Source organism: Synchiropus splendidus, chromosome 2 (assembly GCF_027744825.2).
Source record: "Synchiropus splendidus isolate RoL2022-P1 chromosome 2, RoL_Sspl_1.0, whole genome shotgun sequence".
NCBI classification, from domain to species: domain Eukaryota; kingdom Metazoa; phylum Chordata; class Actinopteri; order Syngnathiformes; family Callionymidae; genus Synchiropus; species Synchiropus splendidus.
The window spans coordinates 18,725,844-18,753,123 of NC_071335.1; the positions used below are offsets into that span (position 1 = coordinate 18,725,844).

Below are 27,280 nucleotides of genomic sequence, written 5' to 3' on the forward strand. Positions count from 1 at the left end.
ATTAAAAGTGGTCAGGCTCAATATGGGCGTTTGAGCTGCCACAGTCTGGGATCACACAAGCAACCTGAAAATGATTCAGTCCAGTCGTCTGCTCCAAGAAGCCCAAGTTTCAAACAGCTGCGCTGTGATCTGAGGAGAGTGTTGAGCGAACGCAGGATCAGAGACTGTAACTGGGACAGGTCAGAGGGGATTTACTGGGTCACAGATAAAGGACAACCATTTGTGAGCCTCCAATTATCTTGTCTGTCGATGTGAGGGATCAGTAGGTCCTTGATCTTTGAGTCTTAACATTGAATCAAACGTAAGCACTGCCTTTATTTAGAGTGATGTTATGGGCTGGTATTAGTTGTTCTGTCCCAAGTCCAATTATGGTATTGAAAGCATTGAAGTTCAAGCCAAATGCCGAGGGCAAGGGCTTCGGTTTAAGTGTTAATAAATAGGGGTTTTTGAAACAGTTCATAGTCATTAATCACATTTTTATTATATAAAATTACATAGACTTAACTGGGGCAATTCCCCACTCATGAGCCAACTTTGTCCTTCCATCCAGAAATGCGTGAATGACATGCATGCGTGTCGAAATGTGTATTTGACTTTACATTTCAATGTATTAACCCTGAAGCAGCAGAGAATGATTCACAGCAGTTCAATTTCTACCTGTTGCATCAGTGTTGCTGTAATGATCCAAGATGTGGAGTGGAACCCAAGTGCAGCGATGAGTAACTTACAGGAGGCAAGGTACAATATTTAATTCGCAACAATAAAACCAGAACAGAAAGAGTCACCGAACCGGGAGAATTAAACAAACTTAAATCTGTAAACAGAGAGACAAAAACACAATGAACAGAAATAGTAAATCACCGAACAAACCAGGAAAAATGTGGAAACAGAGGAAGGAACAAAACACGAACTAAGGCACCCGGTTTGCAGAAAGAGTCATCAAAATAAGCAAACAAGCGCGCAGAGAGTGAATGAACAAGGAGAGACAATTTACCACAGGAACAAGAGGAGACGATCTGGCACATGTTGCTGGATTCCAGGTGTTTTTATACTCAGGTGATCGGTGGATGATTGGCTTCAGACGTGTGCCACAAAACAGGAAGGAAGGAGGGAGACACAAAACGGGAATCAAGAGACAAAATAAAAGCAGTGACAGTTGCCTCACACCACCGTAGCATGGTCCATCTCTGTTGCAGCCATTGCATTGGATACACAGCAGTTTGCAGGGTTAATGAAACAGTGTCCTACTGTCCTCCTTGACACTTGACTCTTGGCTTAGAAAAGATGTGAGGTTTCATTGAATTAGTTGTTCAAGACCAACCGTTTCACAGCAGACAGTGCTATGTGGTGGCCTCCGAAAATCAGGGCACTGCTTCATGAAACCTCATCAACCCAGTACTGTGTCATGAAACCTCATTGACACATCACTAGTGTCCTGACTTTCAGACCAGATGTCACTGTCTGCTGTAAAATGTTTAGACTACGAAGTCAATGAAACCTCACATAACTTCCTAAGCAAGAGTGGCATCAAGTTTAGGCAATGTTTTCTTGAATCTGTATTCTTCCATTGAGCGAGCATTTAAGTTCCAAGGTCGCAACGTGCTACTAATATTACCATTTATACACTATAAACAATAAAAATCCCACTCAGGTTGCAGGCAGTTACAAGAGACGCTCTGGTCGTCATTGACTTCGCGCTTGCAAAACGAAACAGGTTTAAATTAGATTCAAACGGCAGGATTGTGATTCATTAAAAATAAGAATTAAAAACAAGCAAATAATACTGATTCAAAAAATATCAACTGAGAGCAATAAAGCTCTAAAAAGCATCTTTTGTACTTCAAAGCCCAAAACTGAGAAAATAAAGTCAAAAAAATAAAGACAACACTTCATGGAGCTTCATTTTCCTCATTTAAATGAGCCAACTGCACCTGTTTTCAATCAGCAATGTTCATCCTCTTTGTCTCTATAATATTGTTCACATGTAAAACAATCTTTTCAAATCATTGCATTGTTTCCATTTAGCCATTTCTAATCTCACACATCGGCTGCCGCGTCAGCCTTGGGAATAGCAAAAACGCATTACAGATCAATTTATTTAATTGATAAAGAAAGTTCACCGGCACGATCAATTATGATACGGGAACAGAAAAATAAATTGTGCATATTTTTTTGAAGAATGGCAATAAACAAGTGACTCTGGAAGGATGGCTGAAGAATCCATTATTATCCAGGGTCAGAATGAGTCGACGCATCCGTGCGAAACCAATATTTCCCTCCAGTGGTGTGTGTGTGTGCGCACTGTGATATTGCACGTGTCTTTTTTTTCTTTATTCAAATGAAATACTGTATGTCGGCATTGTGGGAGTTGGAGGTGAAGTCAAGCATGGTAGGTGTTTTTATTACATGATTAACAGTATTAAGATTCCCCTTCTGTGAGTGCGAGTCAATGACACCTTGGCGCTGTGATGAGCGTATAACCTGTTCTATTTCCTACACCTCCACAAATCAAACAATACAGAATACTCATCTTTTCATCTCCATCTTTGTCCATTTGTAGACCTGGTCTCCAGCTTGTGTGTGTAAACATGAGCATGTGTGTCTCTGCAGACATCTGGATACAAATCTGTTTTTACGGAGGGCTTCACTAAGTATTTGAGAAAAGCTCACAGCTTTCCTTTCCAAAGATCAGACTCTGGCTGCACCCAGTCTTCTCCCATGATACTTTGCAAGCGGAATTTTTGGAAATACTCCAGGCGGTGGCTAAAAGACAGAGAGAAAAACAGAAAAGTGCGATAAGCACAATAATATTCTCAACACACAATAGCAAGTAGACAGCATCATACTTGGAGATGTGCACATTGACAGTACTTTCTGTCACTTTGAAAGTTTTAACTTAGTTTAATTTAGTTTAAAGAGCTGGAATACTATATTCAAGAGTGAATTGAAGAAAGTTGTTTATCACAGATGTTTAGTTGAATGGTGCTGTAATAACCAGACCTCCACCTCCGGTGTTTTTGTGCTCTCAATTGAGCAAAATAACTCACAAATGTAGATGAATATATGACGTTCAGAGTGACTCAAGCTCATGAGTCAAGGATCACTGTTGCAAATTATTGGTTGCACTGGTTAATTTAATTTATTATCATACTTAAATTGTAGTCCTTAAAAATAAATAAATCAATAACAGAAACCCTTCGCGGCTTGGCCATTCTTCAGTATTTCCAGTATTAAAAACGTGTTTTGTGTGACACACATATTGAACCGAAAAGTGAATTAGTCTCTCTCTGCCTTTCCATTTGAATTCACTGGGTAATTCTTTCAGATAACTGAAAGCATCGGGAAATTAATCATTCAGCGCATGGCTAATTGTACGTCTTCTTCATCGTCTTCAATAAAATGTGGACTTGAAAGGTTGTCAGGCAAATTCATTTCAATGGCCAACTTTTAAGCACGTTCGTCTTTTCTTCTTGCAAAACAACTTCTTGAAGTGCGGAAAAGAAGAAAGTCTTCAGGAAAGTACATTTTATCACAATCTTTGTTTAAATTCTGAACAAAAAAAAAATGATTTCACTTTGAGTCCTTGAATTTTATCTCAAAATTAATTTGTGCGTCAATCAGGTTGCATAGACACGTTTGTATCTCTGTCTTTGTGGAGGACCACTCACGACACAATGACTTCCCCAGGCTCTCGCCCTCACTCTAACCACAACAAACTAAACCAGGACTCTGAGCCAAACTTAAACTCAGTTATAAAGCGCCAGCTATTCTGAAGCTGTCATCCTCAAACTGAGGCTTAAACTTGCAAGCAAAAAGTCCCAAAAAAGTTATACAAGGAACACACACATGCACTCACCCACTCTCATATGTTTGAAGCTCTGTCCTTGTGGGGACCTTTCAATGCCATAATGCTTTTGTGAGTGTTTCACCCATAACCTAACCTTCCCAAACAAATGGACAACCTCAGCCTGGACCTAAACTAGTGAATGGTAGGTGAGGTATAGTATCATGAAACAGTATTGTGGGTTGATGAAACAGTGTCGTAATTTTCAGAAGCCACTAGATGCAATCTTGGTTTAGAAATGATGTGAGGTTTTACTGCGTAAGTAGTTTAATGTTCAACATTTCACAGCAGACAGTGCCATCTGGTGGCCTCTGAAAATCAGGAAATGGATTCAGGAAACTGCAACAACCCTTCAACACTGTGTCATGAAACCTCATCCACCATCAGCGACTTAAACCAAACTTAAACCCAATTGTAATGACCCATTTCTTTTGAAGTTTTCATCCTCAAAATGAGGCTTAACTTTGTGGGGACTGGCAAAAATGTCCCCACAAAAGACGAAGAACATCATTCTGAAGCTTCAAATATACGTGTTCCGCAAAAATTTTTTTAGTAAGTCTTTATTAACATTTTATACTGACAGTTAAAGTAAACTTCACCACACTATTTTTAAATTCAAAGTACAAAACATTTAGTCACAATATTCATAATCTTTCATTAGAATCTCAATATGGGTGACTCGAATTTTCATTTTAGGCACTTACAAGTTTGGTTTTTGACCATCCACTATGTCCTCTTTGGGAATGGGGTAGAGAGCCTCATAGGTTCTCTTCTCACCAGAGCTGTGAATTGCATACGAGTTCATCTTGTTGACGTTGGGAGGGAAGTACGACCAGGGAAGGTGAGCCTCGCCGACCCACTTGTCTCCGGTGATATTTGCGTTGAAGACCAAAGGAAGCTGTTGCTGCAGAGAAAAAAAAAGAAAATGAAGGAAGAAACAGCTGAGGAAAAAAAAAAAACTCCTTGATTCGCTACACCAGAGTGACATTTATAGCATACCATGAAAGCATGGCCGACCCCTGAGAGCAGTAACACCAGGTGCTGTCCGTGCCTGTGACAAAATCTCAGATTCATTCCAGACCTTTTTTTCTAAAATGAGACCAAAATAAATAGATAAAGTTTCAAGGCAGCAAAATTATTTGAGTGATGCGTGGGTCTGGGTGGAGAAATAAAATGAAAATATCTCAAAACATTTATGTCACATCGATTACAGCACTGTGTGAAAGAGGAACAATAGAAAGCATAATAAAAAAAAACAGTGCTGTACAAAACAAGAAAAAAAATTAGAAAAACAACCACCAGTAATTGAAGATGCTTATAAAATAGCAGTCAACTGAAGCTTTTGTTTGCAATTCCCTTTAACATCCCTGCTAGTCTGGACTCGTTCTGTGTATTTCGAGTGATGAGTCATTCCTTGATGCACTAGTGAGTCAAAAACTTGGACCAAACTGTCAGTTCAGGGCCTGATACTGCAGCTCACCAGATTCTGGCAGCTGTGATTTAGAATCTCACATTTGAAAGTCTTTCTTCCCATCTTGATACGACAAAGTTCTCTGCCCGCCTCTGCACATCATCCTTAACCCTCCCGTGGGGTTCAAATTGGATCTATCTTTCTAAAAAAAGGAGCGCTTTTTTAAAGAGATGACAGCCAATTAAAACTTCTTCTCACTTCCAAGGACAACTCTCGTCTTGCCGGGGTGATGCTTTTAGAGATTAGATGGCAAACAACTTTTTAATACTGGTGCTGGATATCGGCACGACAATAACACGCTGACTAATGTAGTCGGACTCAACCTTTAAAGTTCTCTGAAACAGTGGACTTTTTGTCCACACTGGCATGGTGTGTGCAAAGAAGCGGTTCATATTTTGTGTTTATAAAGTAAGTATTGGATAGTCTTGTGTTACCTGGTATTAACACAGCAACTCGATTAGTCTTCAGTGCCAGCAACAATGACAGCTCACTTGAGACAAAGAGCTATTCTGGAACAGTCTCAGAACACAGGTCAGAAATGATGTCTACAAGCAGTCGTGAACCCTGGACCTCCACGTTCTTCCTCGTCCCCATTCATCTGTATAGCAGTGTGGTCAACAATTGTTTTGGCAACCTTTGCTCTCCTCAAAAGCAAACACAGACCAAGTATTGATCACTTGCGTTTAACAACATTGAAGCCCCACAAAGGAAATAAAAAATAAATAAATAAAAACACTGGGGCAGTGCATAGCTCTTTCCTGCCATTCTTACTGCCCAACATGGATTTCAGATACATATTTTGTGTTCCTGATATTCAGAGGGCAATGAGCCTAATCGGGCCAAAGGGGGCAGTAGCATCACAGAGCTTCCAAAAGAGACACACAGAAGACGCGAAGAAGACGCTGTGCTCAGGATATGAATGAAAATATGTCAGTAGATACACATTTTGTCACATGAAAGTTAATTCATGACAGTGGTTTGGTTTTATGCTGTCCTTCATTTAAGGTCTTGTCAGTTACAACCTGAGCAGGTCACGTGGCAGGAAGTGCCTCATTGAATTCAATGGTCAGAGAGGGTGTCTTTAGAACTTTCATAAATCCAACAAGGTCAAAATGCGCCTAATTTAAATGACTCCTCAGATTCGCGACCAGGTTCCATTGATATATGTTGATCTGGAGCTGTTCTGTTTACAAACAAACACAGCTCTATTAAAAAACCTCTGCCACATTGTGATTGGCAGAGATTATTGTTAAACAATTCCGATGGTTGAATTCCTTCAGCTGAGAATGAAGGATCAAGGTCCGACAGTTTTACCAGAACAAAATGTTGTTAATAAGCAGTTCAACTCAACAACATCAGAGAAAGTGACATCTGCTGACCCAGCCGTGAAAAACAATCTAAAAGTCCCTTTATTAGATTTAAGACATGCTATATTGCTATGATCTTTAAGTCCATGTCCTTCAGCCCACGCATGAACGGACCCATACAGATTCAAATTAAAACGACGGGTCAGGGCACAATTCAGTTTTTAAACAAATGCATGTAATAGCACAATACTCACGGACAAACCTCCACCTCAAGGTAATTTTCCTTTGTGCTATCCAGAAAGAACGACTCCACAACTGACAAACAAAAAGCAGACGCATGAAATTTTGAAGACAAAAAAGAACAGGCAATAAAAAAAAGAAAGAAATGTAATGATTAAAATGAACAGTCGCATCAGACAAACAAACAACACCCACTCACCTAACAGCACACTGGTTATCAATCCAGATCATAATGGGGCTGGTTTTTAATCGACTGCGCTTGTTAATGAAGCCAAATATGTGATGATCATTAACTGAATACCGATCTTACTTAAGGTCAATTAGATGGAATTGTTATTACTCAACCTCATTACTGCTTTAATTGCAGTGTCACTGAAATAATGATGAGTGCAATTACTGTTATGGTCTTCTAAACATTCCCTTGTCTGCCCGTTCTCTCCGGATATTCACAGCTTCATCCCTGTTTGACCTGCTCTTGCATCACGTACCATCAATCTTTCCATTGTTATTGAGCACAAGAGATTACAGGAAGCACATGGGAGTCAAAAACATCAACGTGTGTACGACATAATGATCTGTGCGGAATGATGCAACTCATTACTGACTATAAATAAAACCACTGCAGAGCTTTAATTTTCCCGTTTTATGCAATGAACTTTGGATTCTTTACACCAGACAGCTTTCTAAATCAAGACCTTAAGCCCATTTGGTCAGTCCTGACAAGTGCATTACACAGATTAAGAACCTGAGATTCTTTGTTTTCAATATTTAAAAGTGTGTTTTTTTTCTCGAGGATCGTCCAATATTCAACATTTTTTTTGTGTCCCATTAGCTGTTTAGCTTGTTTTTAGTTAGTGGTGGGCTTAAGAAGCTCCATGAAACAGTGTCCTTATATTGACAGTCCACCAGATGGCGCTCTCTGGTTTAAACTATTTGGCTTTAAAATGGAACCTCACATCATTTTAAACCGACAGCGCGAAATACTGAGCTCTGAAGTCGAAGACACTCCGTCAGTAAGCCTCATCAATCCATCACCGGCGAGTATATCTTTTTGTAATTGCTGGGCTTACAGTTTATTTCAGTTCATTGTTAGCGACTTCAGTCACTAAAACAGCAGACAGCACGCTCAAACTAATAGCTTTACATTAACAGCATCCAACTCCAGCGATTTGTTAACGCTGAACTCATCCGATAAAACTGTGGTCCTGAAAGGAGACTGCTTAATATTTCATCATCCTCAGTCCACCTCTGCACGAACAACCTCTTTCTATCCTCTAGTACAAAATAAATACCCAGCAAATATATATTGAGTGTTAATGCATACACATACAAGCTTATCATTTCCATGAATTAGCATCTAATTTGAAGGAGGAGATGATTTTCCATTTCAATATTGTGTTGTGACATTGTATTTTCTTTAATACTTTAATAATACTTTTACTAGTCACCAAAAACTATATATATATACATATATTTATATTATCCGAAGCCTACCTTCATAGTCCCAGAGTCCAGGAAAAGGCTGACCAGGTTGCCCTGGAGGAGCCTCTGGATCATTAAAGAATGGTGCGAACACTTGCATCTTTAGCCCCCCTTCCCCGGGAGAGAAGGCAACCCGAATAGGCTCATGAGTTACAGGATCACTGTCCCACGTGTGTCGAATCAAAAACTCCATCTCCTTTCCCGGCCTGAAATGAAAATGCGCTTAAGAGTTTGATATGAAAGTAAGACGTTCACTGTGGCCACAGCAACAACGTACTTTGCTTTGGACAAAATAATTGAAATAATGGAAACACAAAATAATGGTGTTTCCATTATTTTGTCCAACCCCTGCATAAATACTTACAAAGACTCAGAGAGGAGAAGAATGTGGCTGAGAATCAGGAACTGCACAGCAAGCCCTGCATACAACCCCATGTTGTCCCAACTTATGAAAGCAGTGTTTGCAGTGCTGCAGTTGAACATCACTAAGTTAGGTTTCCTGATAAGAAGTTACTGATTTGGCACTTTTTGAAAGCTGTTCCATTTCGCATGAGCTTATCAAAACGCACATAAAAAGCTTACTGAGGCAAATAAATTGAATACAATATTGCACAAAACAAAAGTTAGCCGAGAACATTAAAAAATACAGGGATACATATTGGAAACTAGGAGAAAAAACCCTGGAGAAAAGGAGTAAATAAAGACATATTGTACTATATACTTACAACATCAAGTCTATTTGATATTGTGTTGGAAATGTATCTTGTCCGTCGATGGGCGAATTTGACATCTGAGGAAGTTTTTACTCAATAATCGCCCTAACGCTACAAGCTTCCGTAAAAGCGGAACCTTTGTCATTCCGGACTGTTTTATCGGTGCACCCCTCAACCTCCATTGGTCCAAATTTGTTTACTTCAAAACTGAGAGCGGAGCACTGAACTGAGGTAGAACGAAGAATACAGCCCACAGTTTATAGTAAATGTCCGCTTAGTTGTCGAGTGATAACAGACGAACTCAGTGTTTAACAGTTAACATATAGTCGCCGACGTCTATCGCGCTGGCACAACATGGATTAGCCTTCGCAGCTAACGAAGAAGCAACACGTAACCATAGGCAACCGTGGCAGCGGTTATTTTCCTGCATTAATACTCACTTATGGTTCAACTGTGTCTTGCCAAAAGCGGTTACATACGGTGAAATAGCTTGTTAAGTCGTCTGACTGTACCGGCCATCAAGAAAGCAGCTTTAATAGACACGCTTTCCTTGTAAATGGTGGATATTTTCTGAAGCTGCCAACGGTTCATATGTAATTTTGCTGAACAGGATTTCAACTCATGCTTTATTTTATTTAGTACTCGTTCATACTGAGCACGTCCCTCAGTACTATCGAGTCTCGTGTGACCACAAACAGAAAACACGGGGCTTGTTTTCATCTGATCTTTTTTACAAAAAACAAAAAAAAAACAAAACAAAATGTTGCTGAACTAAATAGTTATTCATGATTGGGTTTTCTTTCACAACTTCAGCATTGACTCTGGAACGCCGAACTATCTATTTTTCTAATATAGTTATAAAATATTTCACGTATGAAATATTTTCCAACGATTACTCATGTAAAAAAAAAAAGAAAAAACGAAAAACTTTAGTTGTGATTTACTGCGTCCACTTGCTGCCAACCAGTGTGTGAAAGGTTGGTAGCTGAAGATGGTGAGAAGACCTGATTTAATAAAAGCCATGTCTATTGAGAGAAACTGAAATGGATGACAGTAAATATGTCTATCATCAATGACATAGTTCATAAGTCTTGAGCGGATACCCAAGACTCATGCAAAATAATCATCATAATCATGTGTGAAAGTTACATAGGGAATTTTCTTCTTCTTTTTTTCTGCCTGGTTCCGAACCATTTATGTTCTGGTTACATTATCTCATCAGTAAGTTAGGTGTGTTGTGTAACTTGGACTGAATTGTGATTTTAAGTTATTTCCATTGAGAGTATGCCAAGTTTTTTTTATTTTTTACTTTTCTCCTGAGAATGAGGCGTGCTATAAGCACATTAATGCATGTTATTGTAGATTTCCTGCTGCTTTCTAGCTGTGAATGCTGATGATAGAGTTGAAAACCTCCAAACTATGCCTATTTGCATTTTATATCTGCACCTTTTCTTTCTTTGCAGGATGGAATCCGACGTAGCGTTCCCACATCGAGGTAAAAACCGACCTCAAATGTCATAATAGAGTGATATCAGGATCATGAAATCAATATTTTACAGATTCTGGTCAACCTCCTGAAGTTATCAAAGAGGATCATTAAATAAGTCATGTTCTGATTCTATTCAAAGTCCTGAAATTTTCAGAGAGGATCATTATATAAGTCATATTTTACAGATTCTATTCAAACTCCTGAAGTTTTCAAAGGGGATCATTAAATAAGTCATATTTACCATTTCTATTCAGACTCCAGAAGTTTTCAAAGAAATATTTGCAGTGGCTAAGAATTCTTATAAAGCAGGAGTTCTCTCTGTTACAAATACTTTTATGGTTGAATATACCCCACCTTATTTGATCAATGTCTGTTTATTTCGGATAATCAATATATTAATTATCAGTTATGTGGATTGTTGAATGTCAATCATTTAAATACTCTGGTTCTTGTAAATGAAGCAAGTAACTTATTTTCTCCATGAAAAATTTAAATTCCAATTGTTGGTTGTTTCCCAATCTAAACAAATGAAATCTGTTAATTCTATACTCACACTGTGTTTGCATGTGTTAGTGCATGGCAGATTTCTCTCCCCCATTTCTGCACTTAAGAAACGTTTCACAACTAACTATCAGTGCTGCTGGATGTTGGGAAGCACATACTACACAGCACATACTAGCGAAGTGTTTAGGAATAACGTGCAATAATAAACAAATTTTCATTCTGATACATATACCTTCACAAAAATCTGTGATGTACATGGATATTTTAATAATTATATAATGATAATGTGGACAATATTTTGTAATGTATTAATGCCCAAAAACCAATGACAGAGGTTCATTCATTTCTGGATTCTGCATCAGCCTTTGCTGGTCAGTGTTCCAATTCACTAGTATTTCATAACACTGTTTTCATTGAGCTGAACAATTGTTCATTTATTATTATGACCATTATTATAACCAATTCCTTAATAGTAAGATATCTATTTATCTGTATTTTAATGATGCGTTGCATTTGGTTACTATTTTGCCCAACAACTTGCATAAGAGTTGATAAAATATTAGTGTCAACAAGCCCAATGACATCCTGAGATGCTTATTGACAAACAAGGACCTGTTCAAGCTGTACGATACACCACCCTGATTTTTTTTTGAATAGATGAATCATTTGTTGGTTAGAATGGGGAAACTCACATTTTACTCCCTGTCACCATCAAAACATTTACCTACTGAAGGTCTGGGAAAATTGGACTTTTTATTAAATGGACCATGCATGTTTTCCCTCTATCATTGTGCAATGACCTCATCTGGCTGCTTCTAGCACAAAGCTGGCATTTATTGATTCTTCTGTACTTGATGTAACTTCATCGTAATCTCCGTAGAAACCGAAATAAACACCGGAATCACTTTGTTTCCAGTTTCAGTTGGCGACTCTCCACGACAGTGTGTGCAAGCAGTACAGTTACAATTTGTATTATTTAAATCCACTGTTAAAGCAAGTAAAAGCAATTCATACATTCCATTTATTTATTTTTTCTTTTTTTTGTGCCACGCTTATAGTATCCCTCGGGGAGTAGGCATTGATGGTTCAGAAGTAGAATTATATGAGAGTATGTTTTGATTATGTTTTTAGAGAAGGCGCAAAGGGATTAAAGGAACAAGAGAAAATATATTTTAGAGAGACCACAGCCGTGCTAAATAATAATGGCTTCCTCAAGACCACCGTCGTCTGTCCTTATTAACGCTCTACTTGCTGTACTTGTGTTCAGCTAAACTCTGGTACTTGTATGATGCTTTCATTTTACTGCATAGGGAGCAATTTTTGTAGTATAGTAGTAAGTGAAATGCTTGTATGCTTATGTTGAGGTGGGTGTTTGGCTGACATGGCAATATATTAAAGCGCATTTTTCAGAAGAAAATTGTAATATCTATTTCATCACTATGTTACATGTATTTTTGGAACCACTTTGCAAGTTTCTAGTCAATGCAACCAAGCCGTTTCTGTACGTAAAACAAGCCTTAACAATTGAAACCCATAACACTGGGTAACTTATTTACATTTGACTGCGCGGCATGATCATAATCATGGTTTGAGTTTATATTTTGGAGCGGATATAGTGTGGTGTACGATAATAAATAAAGGTTTGAAATGGTATGTCATCTTAGCTTCTAAATGCCCTGCAGACAGTTTTTGGTGTCATAATATATGTTGAAGTAACTTTTGACCAGTCTGTTCACTCCAACTGTTGCGTGTGTGTGGGAGAAAGATATGCAAACATGACAAGAGGTGGTGCATCAACATAAAACTAGAAGTTATAGAATATGACCTTGATAATCCAGACGATCTCCTCAACTTTGGCTGCTCGTCTACTTGTTCTGCTCGACATGTTTTATGTAGTAGTATTGCCCTTCTAAAGGTCTCTGTTTATGTCTTCAGGCCACAGGTCAAGTCAGCCTCCGGGCTATGAGCAGTATGAGCGCCTCACCCAATCTCAGGTAGGCACAACTGAACATTAGACTTTGTCCTTTAACACGCTGTGATCTTTAAGTCTGAAGCCACATGTGCTGAGAAAACCTCATGGTGGTGTGAAATATCACTGATGGCATCCCTCCTTAAAGTATTTGGCAGCGTTGTCGGGTAGAGCTGCAGCTTTTACTGCTGCAGTTGAAAGAGAAGCTTCAGGTGGATGTAGGTGGATCTTACAGTGTGTCACACAGACGCCCGGTCTTGGAAGCGCGGGAGGAGACAGCGAGGCAAACACATGACAGAATGACTTTCTCATTTCACATCATCAGCCTCTGGGGATTCTTCGGACAAGGAGGCTGAAATAAATGAAAAGGAGAGTCTGTGAATCGCTCGTTGCAGTGTTTACCCAGCCACCTTGCAAGAAAAGGGGAATTGTACATGAATAATACTTGGGATGAATCAAAATTGTTTCATAACATTTCACTGTTTTTCCTGTCTCTTGCCAGGTTCAGGAAGCGAACCCGGCAGAATCCCCGGCACCCTGGGTGTCGGATAGAAGGTCGGTGAACAGCAGGAATATCACTCCCGGCACATTGTTCTGAAATTACAGCGACTGCACGATGCAAACATGTCATGTCTCCTGAATTACAGTATAATGGATCCACTGATCGCGGAGTACGATCGACATAATGATGAGATGGCTGCACAGCTTCGCGATAATGAGGTGCGAAAACTGCCATTATATGATATTAATGCCATCAAGTCTTTATCTAGTAAAGAACAGGAAACGTAGCATTCTCTAATTTTGCCAAATATACATATGAAACAATTGAATGAGTCTTTCTTTTCCCCTGAATTATTGTGAGACACCTCTGAAGGTGTTGTCTTGGCAACACTTCTGTTTGCTGGCCTAAGCAGCTGCCGGCACAAAAAGCTCAACAAGCTGTCTTTTTCTGGTAATAATGACGAAATGGAGACAGAACGAAAAAACATATTGATTAAACCTGAACCGTTTCTTGGTGGAACTCCACTATCTTGAAGCAGGAGGAGTCATCCACCTGCCCCTTTCTGTTCTATATGGTCTTCTGTATGCATCAGAGCGAGTTTTGGTGATGCTTGGTTGCTGAACACTCACCAACAGCTTATGTGACGGTGACACTGAAGACGCAGGGCATGCTCACATAAATTGTCATGTTCTGTGATATGTTGTGTATGTCAGCCTTAATGTGTGCATGCGCTTTGATGCACTTTGACTGGCAGATATCGATGACTGACCTGAAAGCAAAGTTGGATCGGGTCATTATGGAAAATGAAAGGTAAGAAAAAGTATATTACATTTTGCGTCGCCTATACCTAATGTATGATTGTGCTACTACTTTTGATTATTATATTGTTGACTCATAAAAACAATTTTTATTTCTAAATGTTTTCTGCTATTTCATCCTTAAACCTTAATCAACAGCATGTATTCACAGTCAAAATCATCATTATTTGCTTATTTTCTGTTATTAATCAGTAATTATCGTGTTAGTTGAGCAGATTTTTGGTGACCATTCCATGGTACAATGTAGACAGGCTTAAGAAGGTGCACAAAAAGGCTGGGGTAACGCATATTAACCTACGTATTAATAAATTGTAGTTGGTCAAATTTATAATGATTACAATAACTCCGGACTATAAGATGCAACTTTTTTCTCACGGTCTGAATCCTGCGGCGTATACAACAACATGGCTAATATAAGGATTGTTACAGGCAAAAGAGTGTCATGCTGCTGAAATATTGAGCCTTGTCACATCAAACCGATGAAATCACAGGAGTTTTATTTACCTTAAAGCACCTCCTTAATACCTCAAAATGTGCTGTTTCTATGGCGCAGGAGCCCTTGCACCCGCGGCCTATTGACCAGTGTGATGTATATTTGAACAAGATCGGTTGTCCTTCTTAAATTTAGTGGTTGTAATTCATATTCCGGTGCGATCTATAGTCTAGAATTTACGGTAATTACTATCAAATATGCTGCCAATACATATATATGTAAGTAGTTTATTTTGGGTAATACATTTTCCCTAAAGTGTGACAGAAGACTGGAATCATTGCTGGCAAATAGTCTGTTTATATGCTTATGGATAAGTCATTTATGAATGGTAATAAATGCTCCTCAATATAAAAGTTACTTATAAATTTGATGACATTCTTTTCTGTGTTTGCAATTTCTCATAGTCCTCAATAAAAGATGTTAATTTTCACATTACATCAGAATTTTTGTCTCACCCCACAATCGATGTCCTTCACAGGCTTCATGCTGAGCTACGAGAATCAGTTGAGAAACAACTGCATACACAAGTGGGCATTTCAGGACCAGAGGGCGACTCGATGGATGAGGGAGCAGTCATCAAAAACCTTCAAGAGCAACTCCAGTGTTCTGAAAAGGTCAGGATGAAGCGTATTAATTATGACGACTTCACCTGTTTCTGAACAGAACACAATGAAATGCGTTTTTAAAATTCCCAGGAGGAGTCAGCCATTTTTCTTTTCTTTACCTCTTCTCTTTGCCTGTGTAAAAATACAGGAGCGGACTGACGCAATGGAGCTATGGCAGACTGCCGTCGAACAACTGGACACCATCCAGCAGGGCTATGAGAGGGCTGTGTCCGACGGACAAACCCATGATGCTCAGACACAGCAGCTCAAGGTTTTACCCTCTGCCACAGCTAAATTCGTGTTCTCCTTCCTCATTCATGCCTAGATTGTGTTCATCATCTAATCAACCCACATCTGTCTCCATCCATTTCTACATCAGCGCAGTTGATCCATTTTTTGGTCCATTTCGAACTCCGCCTGAGTTTAGTGCAGGGGATATTTCTATTTTTTCTGCTGATGAAAATTCCAAACCAGGTCCTCTAAACAGGAAACTTAAGAAGCAGAATATTTGAAGGAAAATTAACCATCTCTTAGAAGAAATGTAATAACAAGTTTCATCGAAGGCTTTAACACTGGCTGTATAATGAGCTGTATAAACAGCTAGAGGAACCAGTACAACAGGTAATTGGAAGACTGTCTGGAGAAAGTATTTACAGTACGTGTTTTGGAGGATAGCAAATAGGTAAATAGGTTGACTGCTTCACAGTGTAGCCAGGATTAATAAGCTTGACCATGGCAATGTGTGTGTTCACTGAATGCTTTTAATGAGCTCCAAGCGCTGTTGTTTAGTGGCTCCATTTGCACTTTGTTAGTCCAAACATGCAGTGAATGGTAATTGATTTTTACTGTGTGTGACTCAATGGATGGACAGGTGGATGGATGGGCGGATGGACAGACGCACAGTTGGTTGGATTTACGTTTGGTTGGATCAAAGATTCAAAGATGTGCAGTAAACCTTGCTGGTGGATGGATGAATGATAGTAGAAAGATTGATGGTTGGTGTTGGATGGACGGACAGGTGATTGGATGGCTGTATGGATGGTTGAATTGATAGATATGCAATGAATGGTTATTGGTTTTTACTGTGCAGGAAAGTAGATTGACATACATACAAGTGTTTTTTCCCACTGTCTTTCAGTGCTTAGAACTTTTTTTTCCTTTTACAGGATCAGCTTGCTCACTTCCAACAGCGCTCACATAAATTCCAACTATGGGGTCAGTCACTAGAATCGGTAAGTTACAGCCAAACTCAGTTTGTTGTTTGTATTTTTTAACAGCACTGCATCAGATAAAAACACTTTCATCTGCTGTCATTAGTCGAAGAGAAACATGCTTTAAGTGCTTTTTACTGTGCCAGTTTTTTCAATGTCATTATTGATATTTAAATTTAGTCATTTGTAGAAAGGTCTTGATGAGTTACAGATGAGTTTGTCTCATCAAGTGAGGATGTTTTGGGGCCAAGAATTGATCATAAATTATTTAGTCTTTTCGCCAAACATTCTGAAATGCATGTCTTTGTCTTCCACGTTGTTACACGATACCCATCTAATGTATTTTGTATGAACCCAGCTCAGGTCTTTCCTGTCCACAACCTTATCATGAAACACACTGTAGTGGCTGCCACCTGTCTTTCTTTTCAAATTGCATTTAAAGTTTTGGTTCGAAGGAGTAATGCCACATTTAAGACAGTCATGTCTCTCCTGTCATACCCAGACCAACCAGCAGTTTCTGAAGACGATGACACAGCAGAGCAAAGAGATGGAGTCGCTCCAAAGCCAGCTCAGGTAACTGATATGTGTTACTATTGCATGTGACCTTGTATTCCTGATGTGAACGTATATGGACTGATATATCGCAAGTGAGCAGTGTATTACTAAGAACCATCAGTGCCGAGGTGAAAGTTGTTATTTTCATCACATTTAAGGATGTATTTGAGTGGGAAATTTCTCCTGACACTGATGTATTCTGACACCTTACTATCCAATAATAACCAAATACCGTGGTCAGACTCAGGTAGTAGGTCATCAGATGGATTTTGTCACACATACCAAAGGCCTCCAGAAGAAGTGGCTGATCGTTTATGTGGAGAGAAGTAATGCTGGTGCTGCTAGATAAAGGTCATGGACGACAATAGATTATTTTATAGTCTCACCTGGAACTCTGCTTCAGAAGTGATGGACAAAGGTGTGATGAGGAAACCAAAAAGACCCTGACTTGTGGTTGGAGTGAAAATGATTTTGTTCTGAACACTTGAAAAAAGTACCTTGCAGAAAAGTGTTTATTTTACCTCTGGCAATATTTTAATTTTAGATTTCCAGTTTAGAGGAGGCACAGAGGACATTCATTTTCAACGTAATTTGGGATTATGCGGTTGACTCCATGTTGATAATGAATAAAAAATGAGACAATAATCTTACTTTTAAAGTTATTTTACATCATATTTGCTGTTTGAATATTGTTACAGAATGTCTCTTGCACACTCATGTCGTTCCTTTGGGTGGACAATTATTGTCTGTCATAAAAGGAGGCTTCACAATTGGCCAGATTTGCATTGTGATGTGTTTCTTGAGTTCAGGTCCTTGGCTGCAATTTCTGAGAGTGATAAAATGAAATCTTAGCCATTATTCGAAAAAGAATATAAAGCACTCACTTGAAGTTCAATTCAAATCACCCATCTACCTGCTTTTCCCTATTCTTATGCAGGCAGTCCAAGGTTGAGCTCCGAACCGCCTCAGCTAAAGTGGATGAGGTAACCAAACTGCTACAGAGTGCCCAGGATCAGCTGCAGAAACGGGTGAACTGATGAATAAAAGCAATCAAGGATGAGGTTCCAGTCGGGTCCCAGAAAGACATTTCCAAGTTATCTCCCTTCCCTTTGTTCAGGAGGAAGATATGACCATGGCTCTGCGCCGAGAAGACGCTGCTGAAAGGCGCCTTCACCAGCTTCAGTCTGCCCTGACCCAGATGGACGAGAGGTGAATATATTTATTCTCTTTTTATTGGTTTTAACTTTCACTGGCCATCTTTAGCAGTATTATGAGTGAGGAAAGTGGTAATGCAGCTGCTGTTTTGTCTGGAATTATGGGGAAATGCAAGCACTGGGAACATCATATACATTATTCATGGAAACCTCACAAGTACAGTTGACAGATTATTAAGTTCACAACAAACAAGAGAAATAAATTGACATGTATTTTTCACGCGAGCTGCTGCCAACTATCTTCCTCAAGCACTGGGGTTTGCTCGTGTGTAGGTTTCTGAGCAGCAGATGGAGAGGTGGCAGCACCAAGAGTGTAAGACAATGTGTGGCTGTAACTGAGTAAGCGCGACGGTGGGGTTGCATGTATGTGCGCACACATCTATGTCAGATTTCAAGATTGTTTTGGGGCGCTTGTGGCGGCGAGAGATGATGTCAGCGAGAATGTGAGGCTGTGAAAAACCAGTTCAGTGGGTGCTAAAAACGTAGAGAGAGGCTGGAAGGTTTCATAGAAAGAGAGTGTGTGTAGAATATGCATTTTGGGTTTGTGCATTTTTGCCTTGTGTTTGCGCATAAGAGTGTGTACTTGTATTCATGTATGTTATGTGCAAGTTAAAATGAACTATCACGACAACTCAGACTTAAAGATACAGCCCAGGAGACGGAGACCGTTCGAAGAGAACTCGCTGTGTGGGAGAAAAAGGTTTGTGAGCTCCAGACACGTTGTACGTCACTCGAGGAGGAGAAGTACGAGGCGCTGGCCAAGGTCCGAGAGAGTGTCCAGGTAGCTGAGGAGGCTGCTTTGCACAAAGACCAGGTGCTTATCTCTGCTTATAGTATCACTTCCCGTCACTGTTTTTCCTCTTTAAATGGTTCCAGACGAAACCTTTATTGTCCTGCAGCTATCTTACATGTTTTATTTTTGGTGACTCAGTTGTACTCTGTGTTTGCATCCACCTTCTCTTCAGACTTTGTTAAGAGAGAAACAGAAGACAGAAGAGCTGGAGAAGACAAAGGAGGCCATCAAACATTTGATCCAAAATGCTGTTTCACGCACCAGAAAAGAGGTAAAAGAGCTTGGCAGATGAATATTAAATGTATGAAGTACACCTTTCTTGCTCCTGCGTCATGTAAATATCTTAAACTGACCGGGATTTCTTTATAAGCTAGCGCTGAAAACACTCCGACACAGCACGGACAAGCCAAAAGCGACTTTTCTTGCCGACAAGAGTCAGCTGTACGGTGATTAATGCTGATTAATCGTCCCCCTTCATCATTCCCTTCAACTGTTAAATCCCGTTAATGAAATCCAGTAAGAACGCGCTCGCTGGCTGTCGTCTTGTTCGCTGGCCGGATTTCAACAATTGAGAGTGTTTTAGAGAGACTCTGCTGATGCGTTAAGACTTTCCTCTATATACCGACCTTCTCATGCCTTTGCCTCTTTTTTTTTTTCTTTTTTTTTTGACTGGTAGGTAATTTCCTCCTGGATCCGGAGGTGGAGCTAACAATGCAGACAAAGTAAAGCAATTTTCTTGCCCTAATCTCCCCTCTCCTTCCATGAAAGCTCCATTAAGTGTTGCGATAAACCTGCGTAATCATGACTTAATCCTAAACCTGTTACCATTTGTAGTCAGACCAGAGGCGCCAAATGCCAATCATTCAATGAAGAGGGGGGATTTGAGGCTTGCCCGAAATGCAGATGACCTTTTCTCCTAAGTGGGAGAGGTGTATACTTTCTAAAGCAGAGTTAACAAATCGAGGACTGTGAGGGAAAATAGTGAGTTTTGCAATTGCGGTGAGTACGGTTGTTGTGACGCTTCTTTCTCTATTAGGTGGACAACGTTAGAAAACAGTGCAACATCCAAATCAACCGGATGACTGAGGAGCTCTCTGCAATGCAGCTGGTGATGTTAACCTTTTCTGGAATTGCTTTCGTAAACTCAAATGATTTAGTTGATTTTCACTTTTTCCGTTTTCTCCCGTATCACGGCTGTAGGAGTGCACTGATAAAGACTCCCAGATAGAGAAATCCCTGCGTGAAAGAAGAGCTCTTGAAGAAGAACTGGAGAAGGTAATTTCTGTACTGGTCAACAGTAAGAGGTTCATGAAGCCTCATGAAGCAGCGTCGTAATTGTCAGAGCTCAATATAGATGCTGTCTTCTTTTAAAGTAAAGTAGCAGTCACTATGTGGGGTGGGCCATTTAGAGGCTCTGTGGATGATGACATGGAACTTCATCTGTACTTAGCTACTTGCATTGGGCTGATGTCTTCACGAAACAGTGCCCTAGTGTCATTTCAGAGCTCAGTAGGTGGCGCTCTCTGTTTAAAATGCAATCAAATCCAAGCACTTTTGGGCAGATAGGGAGGTTTAAGTGGGCTTTAAAAATGATGACACTGTTTCCTGTTAGCACATCATTACTATTGGCCTGCATTTCACAATGGATTAATGAACAATCGGTGACAGTGAAAATATCACACTGACGCCTCACATATATGTATGAATGCCTCAAAACATTTTGTTGATAAAGAGACAGACAGCCCTTAGTGATATCCCGCTAAGTAGCACTCTCTGTTCTGAATATCTTTGGATTTGAACCACCGACTGAGCTCTGAAAATGAAGACACGTCCATGATGCCTCACCAGTCCATCTGGATGTTGCATCTTCCAACTGCAGAAATGGGCTCCCTTCCCACACTTACAGTTGCTAGTCATCGGTTAAATTGTCTTTGGCTAGGTTTACAAAGAAGGCAGGGCGGAGCCAGAATTCAGGAAGATGGATGCTCTTCACCAAAAATATCTGGATGCTGAAAGAATGAAAGAAGAGATGAATCTGACACTACAAAGCAACCAAAACAAACTCAAAAAGATGGAGATGGAGTAAGTATCCATGAAACATTTTTCCTCTCCCGTTAGTTGATAATGACGGCGTCGTTGTTTTCCTTCTTCTCCACTTGAAGTTACAATGAAGAGCTTTTACGCTGCCAAGAGGAAGTAAGGCGACTGCAGGGCTTTTTATCAACGGCTCGCGACGACTGTGCTGGAGTCAGTGAGGAGCGGCTCCGGCTTCAGCAGGAAAATATGCAGCTGTGCAAGGAGATGGAAGAGCTCCGTAAATCCACATTACAGGTCCAAAGGAAAGCTAAAGAACAGGTGAACTTCACTATATAACTTTAAAGATAGACCTGTTCTGGCCCCTTTTGTACTGTGAGTTGCTCCTCACGGGGTGTTCTCCTCTTCGCCTTGCAATTATCTTTTAACCCAAGGGATAATTTTGTGTGAAAATCCCACTCAGCACTTTGTGAAATATTCACATCCGGCCATAACCCATGCTAGCTTCAAAGTCACTTTTTTTCTTTTGTGATATTCATTTTTGCCCCTCAGTGAGCGGTCTTGACCAGGTGCATGGCTGTAGAGTTGCTGCCATGTGACCTGTGCAACTGTGCACTGCACATAAACTGAAGTTAACCAGTCGTTTTGTTTTTGCCAGAGCATTAAAATATTTAAAAGAACATCAAAGTCACTGTCAACTTGCCGGTAAACTACAGTGCACTCTGATTTTCAAAGAACGTAGGAGATCCTGAGTAGAGGACACAACAAGCCGTGGGAATGGGATGTTTGTTGTTTTTTAACAACACTAGCACATTAAATTCCACAATATTTGTTTCCTTTTTTTTACTGTATTGGTGTCAGTAGCAGAGTCAGCTTCTGACCAATCCCCAGAGAGTAGGTAAAAAATATGAAAGGTATGAAAAAATTCAAAAACTGTGTGACAAATATGATTAGTAACTTGATCGCCTGGACTTCAAATGTGGCCTTCTCCAGAAAACTGTAAACAAGAGTGAGACAGGTTGTCTGTCTTTCCATATGTTGTGATGGCTACAGTCTGGCGACAGGAACATGTCCCCTGCTGTGGTGTGCAGAGGCCCAGTGTGTCGATAGTTTGTCCTCTGTTTGATTGATAAGCAAATATAGTTTCTGGCTTTTTTTCCTTTTCCTTTTTTTTATGCCTGCTTCACAAATTCAGCAACAGTAATCGACCCAGCACACTTGTAATTCGTTTCCCTTCCTCTGCCCCTGCCTCAAAGTCCCAGTGGCGAAAGAAAACAACACACTGTCATCTATTATTTAAAGATTTACTTTAAATATAGAATTCAATTAAATTAATTCCCACAGCAGCTCTGGGAACATTCATCTTTTGACACACTGCATGTACTCACTGGACGCGGCTGACCTTTTCCCAGCTGTCCCAGATGGAACAGGAGTACAGCCTGAAGGAGCAAGGATTAGACGCCCGGGTGAGGGAGCTGGAGGAAAACAGCCGCAGCTCCTCTGTGGAGCTGACACGTCTCCTGTCAGCGCAGCAGAAAAGCACTAACCGCTGGAAGGAAGAAACCAAGAACTTGGTGCAGACGTTTGAGACTAAAATAGTTCACTTAAGGTAAGAACAGAGGAGTTTGGAGTGTATGTCCCTGAAGAAGGATGAAGATTTTATTTTGTCATCAAACATTCTTCAGTCTCCGCGAGGATACCTCCATTATTGTTCAACTATTCAAGTGAAAAATTAGTTTGAGAGTGTTTTAATGTGGGGGAGCAGAGTGCAACTTCGTACTTTTCAAGAGAAGTGGTATTCATTTTACTATTATATTTAACCTGTTTCTAAATGGAATGTGAATATTTATCGACAAGCTCAAGATTCTGGTTCAAGTTTCAGGTTCAATCTTTGACCGCCAGAATTGATAGAGTTCAGTTGGTTGGCTTTCTGACATGGACTGTCATTGTTTCTTCAGCATTCATCAGGACTTAATTCCAGTATGATCTAGCCATTGCGTTACCACTTTTGATTTGTGTTTGGGGTCTCTGTTCTTTTGGAAAACCCAACTGTGCTTTAGACCCAACTTTGGAATTGGAGGCAATCGTCCTTCTTCATTGTCTATATTACTCTGTGTAACACACCTTTTTGCAAAATAGGCCGGAGCATAATGCTACCACCCCCATGTTTGACAGTTTTTTAAGATCAAGTTTTGTTTTATCTGACCACAAAACTTTCCTCCAAAAGGCCTTGTCTTTGTCCATGTGATAAGAAGCAAATTTCAGTCAGACATTGATGCCAACTCTGGAGCAAGGGCTTCCTTCGAGCACCACAGGCTCGCATCCATGTAGAAGTAGAAACACTGTGGACTCTGACACTTGTGTTTCTGCAGCCTCTGATTTACTACTTAGCTTTTTGGTGGTTCTCGGTTGGTTCTTGATAGTCCGTACCAATTTTCTCTCCGCAGAAGCTGATAGCGGGGAATTTTCCTCCTGATGGTGGCCACAACTGTGCCATAAACTTCATAACTGTAACTCAGTTGGCTCTGAATAACATTCCTGACTTAAGCAGATCAACACTTTATCTTTTCGGATCTGTGCTGAGCTCCTTTGACTTCCCCATTGTAGTGTTTATGGCCGAGTCTTGTGTTTGTGTGACACAACTTTCTCATCACCAAAATTGATCAATTCATGTTGCTGTATGTACATTTTTGGCCCATCCAATTTGGTCACATGTTCTTTGGACACATAACAAATACAGGAGTAATGTGTTCCAGTGACTGCATCACAAAAAATAAGAGCTGTAGAAATTTTTGGAAACTCAAGACAGCAATGACATTATGTTCTTTCCAAGTGTATGTAAACGTCCATGCATAATTTCTGTCTGTTTTCCAGATCCGAGCTGAACCAGCAGAAGCAGCATTCATTTGAGTTACAGATGCAAGTGGAAACCAACAACAATACCATTGTTGAGGTGTGTCAGGGTTCGAGTGGGTTGTCAGAGTGGAATTGTGAAACCCAGGATGCTGCAAAGCACTACTTTTCCATCCGCTGCAAATAACTGTCTCTGTCTATGGATAAAATTTGATGTGATATAAGGGGAGAGAGATCAGTATTTGGTGGCACGGTTTGAAGATAATAGTGGTCATCATTGTGCTGTTAGATGGGAAAAGCATGGCGGACATATGCAGTGCTATGTTGGGGTTTTTTTATGTTTTTTGGAATGTCATTCTGGTTTGATTCGTGCTTTCCCCAACACAACAAACCACACTATTTATCCATCATCACAGTCACAGAGGGGTCACCAAGTCTATTACTTCTGCGGTCTGCCGCTCAGCATGGCAAAGAAGTGAGCTCCCTTGTCAACTCTCACAGCTGGACAGTCCAAAGTTCTCTTGTTAGTAGCCAAATAAGCAGTGTGGGCATTCTGTCTTTTGTTTAATGTCCTTACAATATTTGTGAATAGAAGCAGAACATATGATGAATAAGAAAGGACTGTTTGGCTTTAATAAGTCGACCACTGTGGAAACAAACTTTTATTTCTAAATAACTTACCAGCGTTTCGAGCAAAACCCTGCAGCAATAAAAGATAATGAAAAAAAACTTTAGGAACGTTGTATTATTTGTGTGCCAGTATTAACCGCACTGCTTTAATTTGTGCAGTATGAAAGGCAGCTTGCTGAGAATCAAGAGAAAACAAGTCGTCTCCAGAGGCGACTTTCCCAGGCTGAACAAAAGGCAGCCGCCGCTACACAACAGGTGCCTTTATATGCACTGTTCTATTATCTGTCTTCAATTATTTCATGAGCCGTTCTGTGAAACCGGCGCCATTATGTCAGAAGCATCCTTTGGAATTCTCGGTCTAAGGTCGCTGCCAAGTCACACGAGTCACACCTGTCCCTTTCATGTCCTCCTTTATCACATCCATGTACCAAGTCATAGTTGTCTTCATTTGCATGTGTCTGGTCCCTCCATTTCTTCATCCTCCATGTTCTATCTTGCCACCCAAAGCTCACCTCCTTAACTTACTTCATACTTAAAATCTGGTTTCTTCCTAATATCTCCCAAAGAGAACCTGAGCACCTTCAACTCTGACTCTTCTAACTCTGCTTCTTATGCTAGTGTCAGAGCTGTTGAGAGGTCACTTTACTGTGCTTAGATTTAAGACCTTACTTTGGTTGGTACAATTTTTTCCTTTTTTCTGTTTTAGGTCTTTGAGCGCTCAAATAATTGACTTGACATGAAAGGCACCAGTGTCAGAGGGTGACTCATGAATGTATTTCTGTTTTATTTTGTTTTGTTTTTTACAGCTGAACAACTTGGTATCACAGCGACGGAAAGCAGCAGTGATCGATGCAGAGACTGGATAGACAACCGGATTGAGGTGCAGGAGGTCCATGAATCCAGCTGGAGCTCGGGAGCATCCACTTTCTCTCTGTTCTACTGCGTCAGTGTGGGTTTTCCACCAACTTTTCTCGAACATTCAGAGGTTCATGTGCAGTTGTAGTTTAGCAAGATAATGTAGTTGAGACTGTTCTCTGTGTGTGGGATGGGTCCCCCCTCTGTGACCCTGGAGTAGCAGGTTATGTTAGCATCTTGTTTCATGATGCTGCTATGACAACAGGGATCAGTTTAAATCAAGCATGTAAGGAAGATGTGTTTTGGACCACAGTGCCAAAGGGAAACACCATGAAAGTGCACATCAGATGAAAGGAGCTATATGAACTTCTCTGCCTTTGAATGTGATCAAACTGTTTGCCAAGTTGATTTGTTGTTGTTTTTTGCCCATTGTGTTATATTTATATTTCATTTTGTAATAAAACATATTTAAAACTGTTTATGTATGTGCCCTTTTGTCAGCTAATGACACAAACATATTTGAATTTAAATGCATGTTGTCATTGTCGGCATTGTCATATAATACTGTTATGTAAATACTGAGGATTTTAAACAGGTGTTAACGTTCATTGCCTTGTGTTACACCCCAAAGCCTTTATAATCAATGGCTTTAAGCCCAAATGATCACGTGTGGATCAAGTGAATTTGACGATGTGACCCAGTCAATAGCTGCTTTATACCTATTTTGCAGTGTTTTTCTTACCTACCCGTCAATTTCCGAGTGTCTTTGAACGCATCTGTCAGTTCGCCTGTTCCTACTTCACTCCATGGTTTTCATTCAGGTGAGTTTTTGCCTTGCGCTTCTGCAGCTGAACAACACACGGAAGTCTCTTTAACTCCAGTATTTTTATTTTACTTAAGACATAACTTCGCTTCAGTTTCATTTTGCTTTTGTCCGTCGGTTTCGCGAGTGTTTAGCTGCAAATGTCACCATGACAACACGTACACACAGGGTCCGGGGACGTGTTCACTGGTGAACACCGTGCTTTGCTGTTGCCAACATCATGACTTTCTGAGATGAGCGGAGTTCATTCCGACATCGACGAGCCAGACGGTAAGAATAACATGCATTTTATTGAGTTAACACACGACACAGGCTACAGTAATATAGCAACTCTTTAGATACCACTGTTGAATATGCTTTTAAAAACAGTTTTGTTGGCATTTTGCATGCGAGTTATTGACCTGTACAGCTTCTTTACTTCTTTGCTTTCCAGCAGCCTGTAAGGTGTGGAGCCAGTGAGCGTCCATTTTGGAAGGTTGTTGTCCAACCATGGCATCTGTCTGCAGAAGAGGTCTGACTTGCCTACCTTCAATTCCAATCCGCAAACCTCCTTAGAAGAAATAGTGAGTTACTCAAAGCTTGGCAACAAGTGCATCAACTAAAAAAGAGATGATGCTACCTTTAAAAAGCGTAAGCCAAGTGACTGTGAACCATTTTCTTTCCAGAGTTGTCAGCAATATAGAGCTGCTTTTCAACAGCCACATACTGTAAATTGTCATATAAGACTGTTGAAAGTTTCTTTCTTTGCCGCCACTCCACTCATATGTGGATTTCTTTTGCGCTTTGTTTATCCAATGTCTTTGATTCATTCTCTTTAACTTCACGTGTCTTTATTTTATTGCCTTTGTGAAGGCATCCTTCAGGCTCACTATATA

The 27,280-nt window shown here is 40.1% G+C and overlaps 3 protein-coding genes across 14 annotated transcripts in view; 2 read left to right on the forward strand and 1 right to left on the reverse strand.

The window, feature by feature from the left end:
• Window positions 1-734: 734 nt before the first annotated feature.
• Window positions 735-9,187, reverse strand: LOC128754718 (UPF0462 protein C4orf33 homolog). 3 transcript variants are annotated; one of them, XM_053857541.1, is made up of 7 exons: window positions 9,070-9,177; window positions 8,709-8,813; window positions 8,357-8,550; window positions 6,877-6,937; window positions 4,844-4,895; window positions 4,549-4,748; window positions 735-2,763 (listed from the first exon to the last, which is right to left on the reverse strand). In XM_053857541.1, the coding sequence occupies exons 1-7, from the start codon at window positions 9,132-9,134 to the stop codon at window positions 2,667-2,669; spliced, it is 774 nt and encodes a 257-aa protein (XP_053713516.1). In that variant the 5' UTR covers window positions 9,135-9,177; the 3' UTR covers window positions 735-2,666. The 3 variants fall into 3 exon arrangements, with proteins under 3 accessions (XP_053713516.1, XP_053713518.1, XP_053713517.1); XM_053857543.1 differs by having other exon boundaries at window positions 8,709-8,763; window positions 9,070-9,160; XM_053857542.1 differs by lacking the exon at window positions 8,709-8,813 and having other exon boundaries at window positions 9,070-9,187.
• Window positions 9,188-9,224: 37 nt separating this feature from the next.
• Window positions 9,225-26,001, forward strand: LOC128754717 (sodium channel and clathrin linker 1-like). 2 transcript variants are annotated; one of them, XM_053857538.1, is made up of 22 exons: window positions 9,225-9,288; window positions 10,521-10,552; window positions 12,986-13,044; window positions 13,522-13,574; window positions 13,667-13,739; window positions 14,276-14,331; window positions 15,311-15,446; window positions 15,586-15,708; window positions 16,604-16,669; window positions 17,151-17,221; window positions 18,141-18,231; window positions 18,321-18,412; window positions 19,054-19,231; window positions 19,383-19,481; window positions 20,247-20,318; window positions 20,411-20,485; window positions 21,150-21,292; window positions 21,373-21,565; window positions 22,657-22,853; window positions 24,119-24,197; window positions 24,887-24,982; window positions 25,534-26,001. In XM_053857538.1, the coding sequence occupies exons 2-22, from the start codon at window positions 10,522-10,524 to the stop codon at window positions 25,591-25,593; spliced, it is 2,043 nt and encodes a 680-aa protein (XP_053713513.1). In that variant the 5' UTR covers window positions 9,225-9,288; window position 10,521; the 3' UTR covers window positions 25,594-26,001. The 2 variants fall into 2 exon arrangements, with proteins under 2 accessions (XP_053713513.1, XP_053713515.1); XM_053857540.1 differs by having other exon boundaries at window positions 18,141-18,186.
• Window positions 26,002-26,260: 259 nt separating this feature from the next.
• LOC128753852 (dynein axonemal heavy chain 6-like) overlaps window positions 26,261-27,280 on the forward strand; it is a 42,941-nt gene continuing 41,921 nt past the window's right edge. For 6 of the 9 annotated variants that reach the window (XM_053855994.1, XM_053856001.1, XM_053856002.1 and 3 more), the window contains exons 1-3: window positions 26,261-26,403; window positions 26,574-26,675; window positions 26,839-26,916. In XM_053855994.1, coding sequence (XP_053711969.1) covers window positions 26,895-26,916 — 22 coding nt within the window. In that variant the 5' untranslated portion in view covers window positions 26,261-26,403; window positions 26,574-26,675; window positions 26,839-26,894. Of the gene's footprint in view, window positions 26,676-26,838; window positions 26,969-27,280 lie in introns of all 9 variants that reach the window. The other 3 variants (XM_053855998.1, XM_053855999.1, XM_053855995.1) reach the window with 3 other exon arrangements.

What these genes read in the sequence shown, in the direction of transcription:
- LOC128754718 (XM_053857541.1), bottom strand. Translation starts at nt 9,134, where the DNA reads ATGTCAAATTCGCCCATCGACGGACAAGATACATTTCCAACACAATAT. An exon ending in CTTCTCCTCTCTGAGTCTTT is followed by an intron (nt 8,551 to 8,708) that starts GTAAGTATTTAT and finishes TTTTCATTTCAG; the next exon opens with GCCGGGAAAGGAGATGGAGT. An exon ending in GATGGTCAAAAACCAAACTT is followed by an intron (nt 2,764 to 4,548) that starts GTAAGTGCCTAA and finishes TCTGTCTTTTAG; the next exon opens with CCACCGCCTGGAGTATTTCC.
- LOC128754717 (XM_053857538.1), top strand. Translation starts at nt 10,522, where the DNA reads ATGGAATCCGACGTAGCGTTCCCACATCGAG. An exon ending in CTCAGACACAGCAGCTCAAG is followed by an intron (nt 15,709 to 16,603) that starts GTTTTACCCTCT and finishes TTCCTTTTACAG; the next exon opens with GATCAGCTTGCTCACTTCCA. An exon ending in CTGACCCAGATGGACGAGAG is followed by an intron (nt 18,413 to 19,053) that starts GTGAATATATTT and finishes ACGACAACTCAG; the next exon opens with ACTTAAAGATACAGCCCAGG.